The 14,129-nt window shown below is 30.5% G+C and overlaps 1 protein-coding gene across 2 annotated transcripts in view; it reads left to right on the top strand.

Annotated features, from left to right (window-relative positions):
- Positions 1–14,129, top strand: part of ATRNL1 (attractin like 1) — a 615,535-nt gene that overhangs the window by 230,487 nt on the left and 370,919 nt on the right. For both annotated transcript variants that reach the window (XM_012772753.2, XM_012772758.3), the window contains exons 20-21: positions 4,309–4,402; positions 6,362–6,414. In XM_012772753.2, the coding sequence (XP_012628207.1) occupies positions 4,309–4,402; positions 6,362–6,414 (147 nt within the window). The remainder of the gene's footprint in view (positions 1–4,308; positions 4,403–6,361; positions 6,415–14,129) is intronic.

Below are 14,129 nucleotides of genomic sequence, written 5' to 3'. Positions count from 1 at the left end.
CATCTGGTTATGGGATTTTATATTGATGGGAGGTTTTTGAATACAGATTCAATATTCTTATTTGTTATTGGTTAGTTTCGACTTTCTGTTTCTTCTTCATTCAGTCTTGGTAAGATGTATGTTTCTAGGAATTTATTCTTTCTAGGTTATCCAACTTGTGCATATATAATTGTTCATTGTAGTCTCTTATCATCCTTTGTATTTCTGTTGTATTAGTCTTTTATTTCTGATTTTATTCATTGATCTTTTCTATTGTCTTTCTGGTCTCTATTTTATTTACTTACACTCTGACTTTTACTATTTTTTTTCTTGATGGGTAAAGGCTTACTTCTGTCATTTTAATTTTTTTCTGTGTTTTAGTTTGTTCCATTCTTTCTCTCTTGCTGTTTTCTTTTGTGATTTGATGATCTTTTTGTAGTTATGTGCTTTGATTCCTTTTTGTCTATCTTTTGTATATTTACTATAGGTTTTTTCTTTGTGGTTATCATGGAGCTTATATGAAATATCTTATAGATATAATAGTCTATTTTAAGTTGATAACAAGCTAGCATTTATTAAATATGAAAACCTTATACTTTACCTTCTCTTTCCCACACGTTTTATGTTATTGATGTCACAGTTTACATCTTTTATGTGTCTATTGTGGCCCATCTGAAGCCTTGGTCCCTAGGGGTGACCTAGTGAGCAGGCCTTCAGTTTTCATCTGTAGGAGCAGGCCTGGTACTGGGATGAGCTGGCACCTGGGTCCATGGGGGTAGGCCTGGATCCTAAGTCCACATGGGCTGGCCTGGCACTGGTTGGTCCTGGAGCCTGAGTTGGCAGTTAGCTGGTCATGATCCTGGTGATGGTTTGGCACTGGGTTGGTCTGTAGCCTGTATCTATGTGGGTAAGTTTGGAGTCTTAGGGCCATGGCGGCTGGCCTGGAGCTAGGGTTCACAGGTGCCAGCCTAACACTGGGGAGAGCTTGAATGCTTGGTTTGTGGCTACCAGCCTGGAGTCTGGAGCTACAGGGTCTAGCATGGCCTGGGGCAAGCTGGGAGGCTGGCACCATGGAGACTGGCCTGGAGCCTGGGGTTGCTGGGAGCTGGCCTATTGCTGGGGTGGGCTTGAAGCCTTGGACTAAGGGGGCGGATGTGGAACCTAGGGACACAGAGGGGGTCCTGGGGCCAGTCTGGAGCTTTGGGTGGACCTGGAGCCTGCTTGCTCAGGTGCTAGCCTAGAGCTTGTAGTTCCTGGGGATGGCCTGGCACTGGGGCAGGTTTGGAGCTTGGGGCTGTAGGGGGAGGCCTGGTGCTGGGGTCTTACTGGAAAGTTAGGTTCTTACTTTACTCTTCTTTACCCACTTTGGGGTATGTCTCAGTGCTGTGCTGCCTGGGGTTAGGAGATAGGTGCTGTTGATAATATTAAATTGGCTTTCCTACCTTCTTCAATATATTTTTTATTGTTTCTATGCTATAACCACGTGCTATGATCTCTCACCTGGATTACTTAGCTCTTATGAAGGTATTTTCATGTGTGGATAGTTTTTCAAATTGATGTTTCAGTAAGGGGATGAATGCTGGAAAGTTCTATTCTACCATCTTGTTAAGATCACTCCTCTAGAGTGTTTTCTTTTTCTTTTTTTTAAAATCCAGATGTATAGTGTTTTTGGTGGAATTTTATTTGTTTGTTATTAACTTCTGATTTAGTTATATTGTTGTCGGGGCTCATTGTATGAGACTATTTTTTGGAATTTGTTGTAGCTATCTTCATTTGCTAATGGAAATTTAAATGTTATAAATTATTTATGTATGTTGAGTGTAAAAACCAGGAATTGATGAATACAAAGTTTTGGCTAGTGGTTACTTCTGGTGGGTGGGTGGAGGGGCACAATGAAATAGGTTAAGGGAGCAGTATACAGATTGCTACAAGTGGTAGTAATGGAATTCTAGTCCTTAAATTAGTTGGTTTTATTATCCTGTTTTATATATTACCAACAAGTTCATAAACAGGAAATAAGTTTTATTATCCTATTTTTATATATTACTAACAAGTTCATAAACAGGAAATGTATATGTAATTTAAAATCACCACCATAATCTCTTGCCTTCATAAAAATAATAAGCAATATTTGCTTTGTCTTTTCTAGGTTCTTTTTTTTACTAATATATATGTAACTGATAAGATATAGAAGCCAGACTAATAGTGTATAACAAAAATACAATATTTTTCTCTGTCATTGTCCCTTTAAAATGTATTCAGTGGAGGTTGGGCATCATGGCTTATGCCTGTAATCCTAGCATGATTGCAGGTGTGTCTGGGAGGCTAAGGCGGGAGGATTGCTTGAGCTCAGGAGTTCGAGACCAGCCTGAACAAGAGCAAGATCCCATCTATCCTAAAAATATAAAAATTAGCCAGGCATCGTGGCACATACCTATAGTCCCACCTACTTGGGAGGGTGAGGTAAGAGGATTGCTTGAGCCCAGGAGTTTGAGGTTGCTGTGAGCTGTGATGATGATGCCACTGCAGTCTCCTCAGGGCAACAGAGCAACACTGTGTCTCAAAAAAAAAAGAAAGAAAGAAGGAAGGAAGGAAGGAAGGAAGGAAGGAAGGAAGGAAGGAAGGAAGGAAGGGAGGGAGGGAGGGAGGGAGGGAGGGAGGGAGGGAGGGAAAGAAAGAAAGAAAGAAAGAAAGAAAGAAAGAAAGAAAGAAAGAAAGAAAGAAAGAAAGAAAGAAAGAAAAAATGTATTCAGTCAAATAAGTTTTTTCCTTGACCTTGTATGAAATCCCAAAATCCTAGACTCACTCTTAGTTAATATAAGGAACTTTGAAGAATTTAATTTTCAAACATGTGCTTACACAAATAATTGAAATTGTCTAGATCAAATAAAAATCAGAACTCTGAATGTACTTTGAAGCCACATTTTCTCTTCACCTCCATTGTGGATGCTCTCTCTTTCTATATTTAGGATTTTTCTCCTTTTCTGGCTTGGTAATATTTTTAATCTTTCTATGCAGAGAAGAAAATTATGTGTGAGGGATAGTTGTCATCTGTGGTTGAGGTCCACTGTGTGAGAAATGCACAATTGCTGATCCATTCTCACATAGGTGTCTTTTGGGGTTTTTTTGAAGCTTGGCCTATCCAGGTGTAATTCTCTTGATGAAGGTAACACATATTTCTTTTCCTGTACTGGCAACTTTTTCTTCTGCTTTTTTAGTTGGAGTCCCCTGATGCTTCCACATAGTCCTCTTGGTCAGATTTTTAAGCAGTTCCAGGTCAGCTAGAGGAAATATATATTAGTTTCTTTGACTTTAGTGTAAATGCTGATAGTTTTGAAGAGTGGCCCTTTCTATTTGTCCTGTTTCCTCAGTTAAATAGCCACAAATATTCACAGCTAAATATTTGTGTCACATCTAATATGCCACCTAAATTTTAGGGGACCCACCTCAAACCCTTCAAAGAGCTCATGTGACGTCTCATTAAGCTTAAGTAAGAGGACAGGCAGGCATTCTCTTGGGAGGTAGAAAACTGGTTTAATAACACTGAAATGTTTTTTTTTCTGATAATCCTCACCAAACACTCTCAGCTTTCACTCTTTTTGATTCTTTTATTGACTCTATCTGGTCCAGACATTTCTTTGAAAATATTCATATTGGTTTTTTACTTCATTTTAGTATATAAAATTTATTTTATTTTGGAGACTCATAAAAATAGCAGTATGATTATTGGGTTACATTTGTTTGCATTTGTTACTTCATTAGCATATGTCATAGAATTACTATTGATATTTTAAGATAAAATAATAATAAAAAAGTTGACCATTGGGGAATTTTGACTCATTAGCTTGTTTTTTTGTGTATTTGAATTAGGAAAAGATCATATTATTTCATTTTTGTTAATAGAATGGTTTAACTAACTGTTTGTGGGAAAGAATGCCAATAGTTCTCACTAAAGTTTTTTGAAAGGGTTAGTGACACAATCAGCCTTGTCTTTTTAGAATATGTAATTGATTAGAGAATGAATTATAACCTAGAAATACTAAAAGTAAAAAGGTATCTGATCTGTGATTGTGTTGGTGTCAGTAAGAGAAAATGGACTTGAAGATAGCCCCAAAACTTTATATAGAATTTCATAAAATTTCAAATAAGTGAATTTACTTCCCTTCAGTTAAAACTAACTTATAATATGTGGTAACCTTTAAGCTTTTAGATGGCATGAGGAAATGAGAGGACATAAGCATAAGGTAATAATAATAATGTCTTCCCTGAAATGTGATGTGCATGCTTGTGATGTAGAATACTCAATAGCATTTTGATTTTGACTTACAGCTTGTACATGCAGTGGTCATGCAAATATTTGTCATCTGCACACAGGAAAATGTTTCTGTACAACTAAAGGAATAAAAGGTGATCAATGCCAATTGTAAGTAAAAATGATTTTTTAGAATTTTTAAGGGTTGAATTTATGCTGTAGAACTAATTTTTATGGATTTTGCTTTTTAAGTTTAGTGTTTTGCTAGTTAAGCATCCAATTTTACTTGTATGTTTTGAATTCTCTTCAACAATTAAACCTTTTAAAATGACAATTTTGTGGAAGCTTTAAAACACAACCCACAGAACATATTTTTCTTTTGTATTGCCCAAAATGGAAGCATTCTTATTTTTTTTGAAAGTACATCTTAATCTTATGTATCAAATCTGCATTGTTATCTTTATAATTTTCCTCCATATCATACCTAGTGTCTCTATGTCCTTATTTATTTTCAGTCTTTTATTATTAATTCTGACAACTGTAGTCCTTTAATCCTTTCAGCTGGTTCCTTGTATTAATCTTCCTTTTTTATCTGTTTTTCAGTGTATGGAAACCTACTATTGTTACTCTGCTCTCAGTAATCTTTGAGTGATTTTTGTCTTTTTATCATTTAGTTGTTATTCTCAAAATTTATTTCCCTTCAAAAAATTAACTTTAAAAAGCAGTGTTTCTGGCTATTTAAATTGTTTTTCTTTTTCCTGTCCATGTACATCATATTATTAAAATCAAATTTGATTGTTTTGATTATGTATGTGCAAATACATGTTTATATTAGGCATATATGTGCTATATTTGGTATAAATCATAAATTCCAGCTATAATAATTACAGAATTATAGGAGAGATTTAATAAAGAATTCTTCAAAACTGTAACTACATAAAAATTTATATCTAAAGAAGTCTGTTAAACATAGAAAATGATCCTTTATTTTTATTTAAAACAAATATATTATTTGCTGTAGAATTGTCCTAAACATTTCTGATTAGATTATTATATCTTTAGTCACCTAAGTAGTACAGGTTTTCAAGGTCAGAGAAGATGAGCACAACCAGTTTTCATTCCTTCTCCATATTCTCTGAAGTTTAAAATGAGTTCACAGCATAAGCTTTTAGGAAAATTCATATTAAGAAAAGCCATTTCGGTCTTAAAACCAATATATTAAATCAGAGTTTTATGCTCTAAGATAGAAGGATGCCTCCCAAATTCGCAACACTTAAAGCTTGGTTGTCATAACTAGGGCCAACTTCATGGGTGTGTAGCCTGTGAATTTGCACAGGTTCCCATACCTAGAAGGGCATCACACTTGGTTTAATGCTTTGCTGTGGCCATCTTGCAATTTCTTAATTTTTAACAAGAAATTTATGTCTTTATTTTGTACTATTCTTTCCCACTCCCTCAAATTATATAGCAGTTACTGGTCAGAAGCAACATTGTTTCTCTTGATTAACTTCTATGTTGGTTGGATAAAAGTATGCATCAATAAATATGTATTCTGTGGACCAAAGTTCCAGTATTACAGGCAGAAATAAAATATGAGATTCTATTATGATCATAAACATTGACAATGTTTGTTATAGGTTTGCATAAATGATATAACCATATAACCATCTTTAATAATTATTTCTTATGTAATGCAGTATTTCAGTAACATTTTTGTTAAGAGACAAGAGAAAGCAGGATTTTAATTTATTGAAATCATGAGTTTATAAGCTTAAATAATACAGCATTACAAGAGTTGGTATATATTTGTAATATTAGAAAATAAATTATATAGTTTGGGATGATAAAAGTACATTTTACCATCATTCTTATTTATGTTTTATTTAATAAAAAGGGGACAATGAAATACTAATTTGTAAAGAGTATTTTGTAGATAGTACTTATAGATAGAATTCCACTCATGTATAGGCTTTCTACAATTAATTATTTTCAAGACTCATTTTTGAAATTTAATTATATAGTTTTTAAGATGTTTTAACATGGAATATAAATACATTTTTTGCCTGAAGAAAAATATGAGGCTTTTGAATTACATTGTTTAATATTAAATCAGTTTTTATGTTTCTACAGATGTGACTCTGAAAATCGCTATGTTGGTAATCCACTTAGAGGAACATGTTATTGTAAGTATTTGTGTATTTTTCATTTTAAATAATTGGTTTATATTATTAGTTTCATATAATAAAAGTCATCTTGAATAACTAAAATTGTCATTAACATATTACAATTTCTATTTCTTTTATATTGTAATGCAACTCCATATATATTGCTAAGAAAAGCAATGTCTTTTTCCTATATTCTTTTAATTGTATTTGGTGTAATTTTTTTCTATTCTGAAAATAAAATAGCAATAGATCTTATTCGGAACATGGAACAAAATATAGAAGTTAAATAACCTCATGTGATTTTAATGTAATCTTTATAATTATGATTAATTTTAAACAAATATAATTTTGTGGTAGATTTTTTATAGGGGGAAATTTTGGGCATTATTAAAAAGCTGCACTGATTTTGTACTAACAGATACTTTCATTGGGTAATGACTATATGGTAGGTATATGTTTAGCTTTTTAAGAAACAGCCACTCTATTTCCCAAATGGTTATAACATTTTACAGTCCCACCAGCAGTGTATGGGACTTTCAGTTCTTCCACATTTTTCAACCCTTGTACGATTAGTTAATCGTTTAAACTTTAGCCATGCTAAAAGGTGTGTAATGATAACCAATTCTCATTTTAATTTGCATTGACTAATGATGTTAAGCATCTTTTCATGTAATTGTGTACCATATGTATATTTTTTTGATGAAGTATCTATTTAAATTGATTGTTTACTGTTTTATTAGATTGTTTGTTTTTATACTAATGAATTTTCAGGATACTTTATTCTATTTACAAGTCCTTTATCAGATAAATAACTTGAAAATATTTTTCCTAGTTTTTGGAATGATTTTTTTTGTCATATAGGTATTTAAATGTTCAAGCAAACTTTTTTAAAGACTATCTAACCAATGAATTACTTATGCACCTTTGTGAAAAATTAGTTGTCTGTATATGTGTGCATCTATTTTTGGACTTTCTATTCTATTAATCTGTTTTTGCTTATTGTTATGCCAATATAACATTTTATAATTAATGCAATTCTATAAGTCTTAAAATCAGATAATATTTATTCTCTAAGTTTGTTCTTCCTTTTCAAACTTAGTTTGGCTATTCCATTTCTTTCTCATTTAAATATGAATTTTAGAGTCATTACTTTTTATAAAAACATATGCTAGGATTGTATTGGGATTTTGTTGAATTGAGAGATAAATTTGGGGAGAATCTACATTTAAGTATAATGAATCTTTTGACCCATGAACATAGCATATTTTTAAAATTTTTTTCTTAATTATTCTTTATGTCAGTGATATTTTATAGTTCTAACTGTGAAGGTTATTCACATTTTTGTCAGATTTATCCCTATCTATTTTATATTTTTTATGCTATTGTTAATGGTAGTTTATAGATATTTTATTTTTGACTGCTTCTCATATGTATAATAATTGATTTTTATATTGATTTTGTGTTCTGTTTCTTTGCTTAATTCATATTTTTGTCCTTGTACCTTTTTATAGATTATTTCAGAATTTATACATAGATAATAATGTTTTCTGCAAATAATGGCAGTTAGATTTCTTCCTTTCCTATATGGATGCCTTTTCTTTCTTTTTCTTGCCTTGTTACAATGGCTGGCATCTCCAATGTTGAAAAGATGTGGTGAGCCTACAAATGTATATTCTTTCTTTTTCCTGATCTTAGAGGGAAAGCATTCAGTGTTTCATCATTAGGTATGACATAGGTTTTTCCCAGTTTCCTTTATCAAGTGAGTAAATTGCCTTCTATTCGTATTTCACTGAGCATTTTTATTAGGAATAGGTGTTTGTTTATGTCTAATGCTTTTTCTGCATCAATTTAAATAATCATAAGGAGTTTTAATTTTATTAATTTGGTGATTTTAGCTTTTAGATTTAATGAATGATATGGCATTATATGAATATACTACTTTTTTGTGTCCATTTACAAGTTGATGGAAATTGAGATTGTTTCTGGGTTTTGGTAGTAAGAAAAATGCTGCTTTGAACATTCATATGGTCTTTGTGTAGTCATATGCTTTTATTTTCTCTGTATAGATTCTTAAGAGTATAATTGGTGACCTACTTCCTAAACTTATGTTTATTTTTTTAAGAAGCTGCCAAATGGTATTCCAACATGTTTACACCATTTTTTCATTCATACTGGTGATTTATGATTGTTTCAGTTCCTCCACACCCTTATCATACTTGGTATCATCTTTCTGCTTGATTATAGACATTCTAGAGTATGTATAGTATGTATAGAGTATGTATGTATAGTAGTGTCTTATGGTTTTAATTTGTATTTCTTTAGTGATTCATGATGTTAAGCTCAATTTTCTGTGTCTATACCTTGAACATGTTTTGTTGGTTGTGTAAAATATATCATATTTTCTAGTATTTTTCTTGCTACTTTAAATTCCATTTAAAAATTATATTTTCTATTTATGTTTGATATATAAAAATAAAATTTATTTTAGTGTATTCATTTTATATTTATCAACTTCAATGAACTTTAATTTTGTTTATAGATTTACTTGTATTTTTAAATACAATTAATTATATTACATGCAAATAGGAGAGTTTTATTTCTTTTCCAATCTTTGCATCCCCTTATTGGGATGTTGGAATCTCTGTTTCAGTGTTAATTCACAGTGATGATAATAGACATCCTCATCAAGCAGGGTGTTAATTATAATTTATGGATATTCCTTGCATCAAATTAAACAAATTTCTATCTTACTGTACTACAAGATTTTATCACGAATGCCTTTTTCCTTCACCTTGTTAAATGCTTAGTTGCATTAATAGATTGTTCTCATGTTAAACATCTTTTCATTCTGGGCTAAACCAAACTTAGTTATGGCATATTATTATTTGGGACACTGCTAAATATTACTTGTTTATATTTTGTTTAGAATTTTTTCTTAGTATGACTGAATGTTGTCTGTCTTTTTTGTATATTATTTTTTTCTATCTGAATTACCTTTGACTACAATTTTTGATTGATTTATTTTTTCTGTCTACATATTGTGTAATTATCGTAATAGCTTTAAAAAATACACTTGGAATGATTGCTATCTTCTTTTAAGACAGACATAGTTAAAACTTTAAAGATTAGGTAATTAAACCAAAATTTCTGGGTCTAGTGCTTTTTAATTGGTAGTTTTAAAATCTTTTTTTTGTTGTTGATGTTGTTTGTTTATTTTGCTATTTCATAGCATAAGTTTTTGGTTTTATTCATCCTTTCCACTGATTGTATTTTCATGTTCATCAATTTTAGGTTTTGTCTTTAGTAATTTCCTTCTCTTATATGCTTTTTGTTGTTTGGCTACATTTGGTATAAGACTTTCTTATTAGCATTATTTCTACAGAATTTATAAATTTAATTTTTATCTTCTTTATATATAAATATGATTTTCTTAATTTCCCATTAAGTATATGTTTCTTAATGATCTTTTAAATATTTTCTAATACTGTTAAAAATGTGGCATATAAAATCCCAAATCTTATTAAGGAATTATTGTCGTCTATGGGACATTGACAGTGTTTGGAAACATTTTTGTTCGTCAAGCTGGGGAAGGGGTCATGGTGTTGTGAGTATCTTGTGGATAGTGGATAAGAACACTGCTAAACATCCTACAGTGAATAGGTCACCCTCCTCAGAACACAGACTTATTTGGCCCGATATATCAATATCAATATCAATGTTGTTGAGGTTGGGAAACTGTGATTCAGAGGCTTAATCAGATTTAGATTTGATTTAGAGAATACATTTTATAGGTTGTTCTATGTTCTTTATCTAGAAGAGCCACATATCTGCTAGTCTTTCTTTTTATGTTCTTAGCAGACACCAATGTTCCATATTTAGATTATAATTGATAATGGTTGCAAAAATATCATATTTCAATTTCTTGTTTATTTCTTGGTTTGAATACTGCTGTAAGAATAAATTTCCTCTCATCAGCTGTTTGGGTACTCAGTGCTACAGTTCATGTAGGAAAGACATAATAAATCCTCTATTCTTTCCCTTTATTTTATTTTTATTTATTTCTTTTATTTATATATTTCATTTTTATATATTTATTTTTCTTGTTTGCTCAATATGTTACAAAGATGATAATAGTTTTTGTTTTTGTGTTATTATATACTTATAGAGACATGTATATATTAATATTTCAATCCATATGCAATTATTATTCTTACTGATACTCAGATCATCTAATTTCTATGTCACTTAAATTATATTTATTATCTAGATTTTCCACATTCTTTCTGTTTTTTTTTTTTCATTTAAAACATTCTGGATTTATTTTATGGCAATATGTTTTTTGCCTGATGTTTTTAAAATTAGAAATTCTTTTTTGACTTTTTTGAGTCTTTAGCTTTTACTAACTAGTTACATTTATGAATACATTATATAGCTTATATTCTATTTTTTATAAATATGAAATATATTAATATTTAAGCCTCTTATGTTAAAGACTAACATAATTTTTCTTCTAGATCAGTGGTGTCCATTACAAACGCAATGTGAGTCACATAATGTTGTTTCGATTTTTCTACTAGCTACATTAAAAAAGTAAAAAGGAATAAATGAAATTAATTTTGATAAAATATTTTATTTAACTCAGCCTATCGAAAATATTTTTATTTTACCATGTAATCAGTATTAAAAAATCATCAAATCATTAATGAGCTATCTTACATTGTTTTTTGTATTAGTGTTTGAAATACAGTTTATATTCGTACTTACAGCACATCTCCATTCAAATCATTTATGTTTCAGTGACTCAATAGCCACATGTGACTACTGGCTACCTTATTGGACAACTCATCTCTATAGTAAAGCACTAGATGGCAGTCTTGCCATTTGTTATGGGACCTTTAAAGCTTAAGACTATTTGAAAGGATATAGTGTTAAAAAAAGGACAATAGTTCTTGTAATAGTGTTAATGGAAACTATTCTAATTTTAAAGATTAGATAGAGATTTAAGATACAAGTTTACACTGTAACTCAAAGCAATTGACTGCAATATTGTGTTAAATTAATTGAAGTAATACATCAGCAGTTGTACCCTATACACAGTCTAAGTAGTTTTTAAAGTTCAGTTTAAAAACAAAAGCAAAATACATTAGAAAGCTGTCATGCTTTACACAGAAAAAAAAGATTCTAACAATGATATCTAATTTGATTGGCCCTTGTAAACATTGAATTAATCAATTTATTCTTAGTGAATATAAAAAGTTGTATTCACACATTAATATAGTTTCTTTTTTCTTAAATGCTTTCCATTAAATTATAATAACTATTTTATCAAAGAAAATCTTAAATACAAAATGAAAGACTGGACTATGAAAATGTTATATAGATGGTATATTTCAAAGAGTTGCATTAGACTTCATAAAGTCACTGTCTGTAATTATCTACTTCATGCCACTACAGCAGTAATTCTTTAAGTACATGTAAATTTACAAACTATTATACTAAATATAGTGTTTTAGTATATTTCTAAGTAATCTAACATATTTTGATTCATTTTACCTTTTACTTTTTGAAAAATTACTGTTTTATATTTAATTTCTTTTACTGCTATTTAGAGTTCAGGGTAGAGTTTTGTGTTAATAATACACTACCTATTTTGAAAGTAGGAAATTTAAGTTAAAAAAATAAATGTCAATCTCAATTTAATTATTTACCATGGTATGTCATACAAAACAATGAAAGCAATTAAAACTTGAATTAACTCTTATATTTAATGGAATTATTCTGTTTTTCATTCTAAAACTGAATAAAAGCATTCACCTGTTTTAAACTGTATGTGTTATATTTTGTTAGTGAATGTTTGTATGACTTTTTAACCATTGAATATAAGTAGCTATTTAAATAGGACCTGGCTGGAGCATCTGCAAATAGGGCAGAGTGATCTTAATGAACACAGAGAATCTACATTCTTATATTTAACAGATTGAAGACATGATGGATTGAACATTATCTGACAAAACATAAATGAGTCACATTTTTGGCATTTTAACCTTGTTTTTTGATTCATCAGTGATTTTGTTAAATTTCCTGATGCTTATATCTCAGTAATTTTATATTTTAAACTCAGAATTATTTAATATTTTAGTATAGTCTAAAATGAAGGATAATATAGCATAATTATTAAAAAATTTAAAATACCTAAGAGAAAATCATGCTACTAAGCTAATGTAGAAGAGGGATGGAAAATTTATTTTATATATATATTTTATAATAAGAGTATGTTATTCCGGTTATGTAAATATTATAAATATACTTACTATAAAAATAATAAAATAAAAGAAAAAAAGTTTAAGGAAGAAAATAAAAATGTCTGGAAAACTTCGACCAGGTCTCTCAAGTTGAGTTGTGTAATCTGTGCCCTGTGCAAGGGTACTCAGCTGAGAACAAGATTGGGAGCTAATATCCTGTATTAACTATTCTTAGTAAACCATGTACCCTAATGTGGAGCTGTACTTGCTTTGTGCAAGACGGTAGTAGTTCCTTATTTGTTTTTTATAAACTGCTGAAGGAGCTGATGAAGGCACTGCCTGACTTTCTAAATAAATCTCAGTGTCATGTCCTGAGAATGATTTTACATCATCGAGGTCATAACATGCATAATATTATTGTAGTTAAATTTTTTTTAGATATATAACATATTATTTAGCATCATTTATTAAATAAAACACAATTTTTCTCCAAACTTAAAAATAACCCACCGACTTTAAAATAATAATAATAATACCAATTAGCATTTATTGAGCACTTACTATATCAGACTATTCTCAGGTTTTTATATATTCTAGCTTCCTTAATTCTGAAATGAGATGGATATGCTTGTTATTCCCATTTTGTATATAAGAAAACAGAGGCAGAGAAAATTTAATTAATTTGTGTAATATTTCACGGCATAGAAGTGGTAAAGCCAGGTTTTAACCTAGGTAGTCTGGGTCTATAGCCCATACTCTTAACCACAGGTTAAAAAACTAGAGAAACAGAAATTAGCAATATATTTAACAAAAAAGTTGTTTTAAATGAATAAAATGAAAACATCATGCTGAAGGAAATAAAAAGAGGATCTAAACAATTAGAAAATCGTACCATTTTCCCAAATGAGAAATCTTTTTGTTGTTTGTTCTCTTAAGACAGGCTCTCACTCTGTTGCCCAGGCTAGAGTGCAGTGGTATCATCACATCTCACTGCAACCTCAGACTTCTGGGCTTAAGTGATCCCCTGCCTCAGCCTCCCAAGTAGCTGGGACTACAGGTGTGTGCCACCATGCTTGGCTAATTTTTCTTTTTCTTTCTTTTTCTTTTTTTGTAGAGACAGGGTTTTGCTATGTTGTCAGGTTGGTCTTGAACTCCTGGACTTAAGTGATCTTCCCACCTGGGTTTCCCAAAGTGCTGGGATTATACTTATGAGCCACTGCTCCTAGCCAGAAATGATAAATCTTCATATGAAAATATCATACTTCCCAAATTGATATTAAATTTTATGCAGTTTTAATTAGAATTTCATTTAGTTGACTTTTTCAAAGGGCATGCATTAAATCTAGAATAAATTACCTTAAAATTAATGTTATTAATATATAATACACTTTAAAAATATTCAGTAAAATTATGAAAAGGAAGAATAGTGAGAGAATACTGATAAATACCCACCTTGATAGATATCCAAACATGCTCTAACTATATTGGCTC

The sequence above is a fragment of the Microcebus murinus genome, chromosome 14 (assembly GCF_040939455.1).
Source record: "Microcebus murinus isolate Inina chromosome 14, M.murinus_Inina_mat1.0, whole genome shotgun sequence".
Classification (NCBI taxonomy): Eukaryota; Metazoa; Chordata; class Mammalia; order Primates; family Cheirogaleidae; genus Microcebus; species Microcebus murinus.
This window is presented reverse-complemented; position numbering and strand designations above follow the sequence as displayed.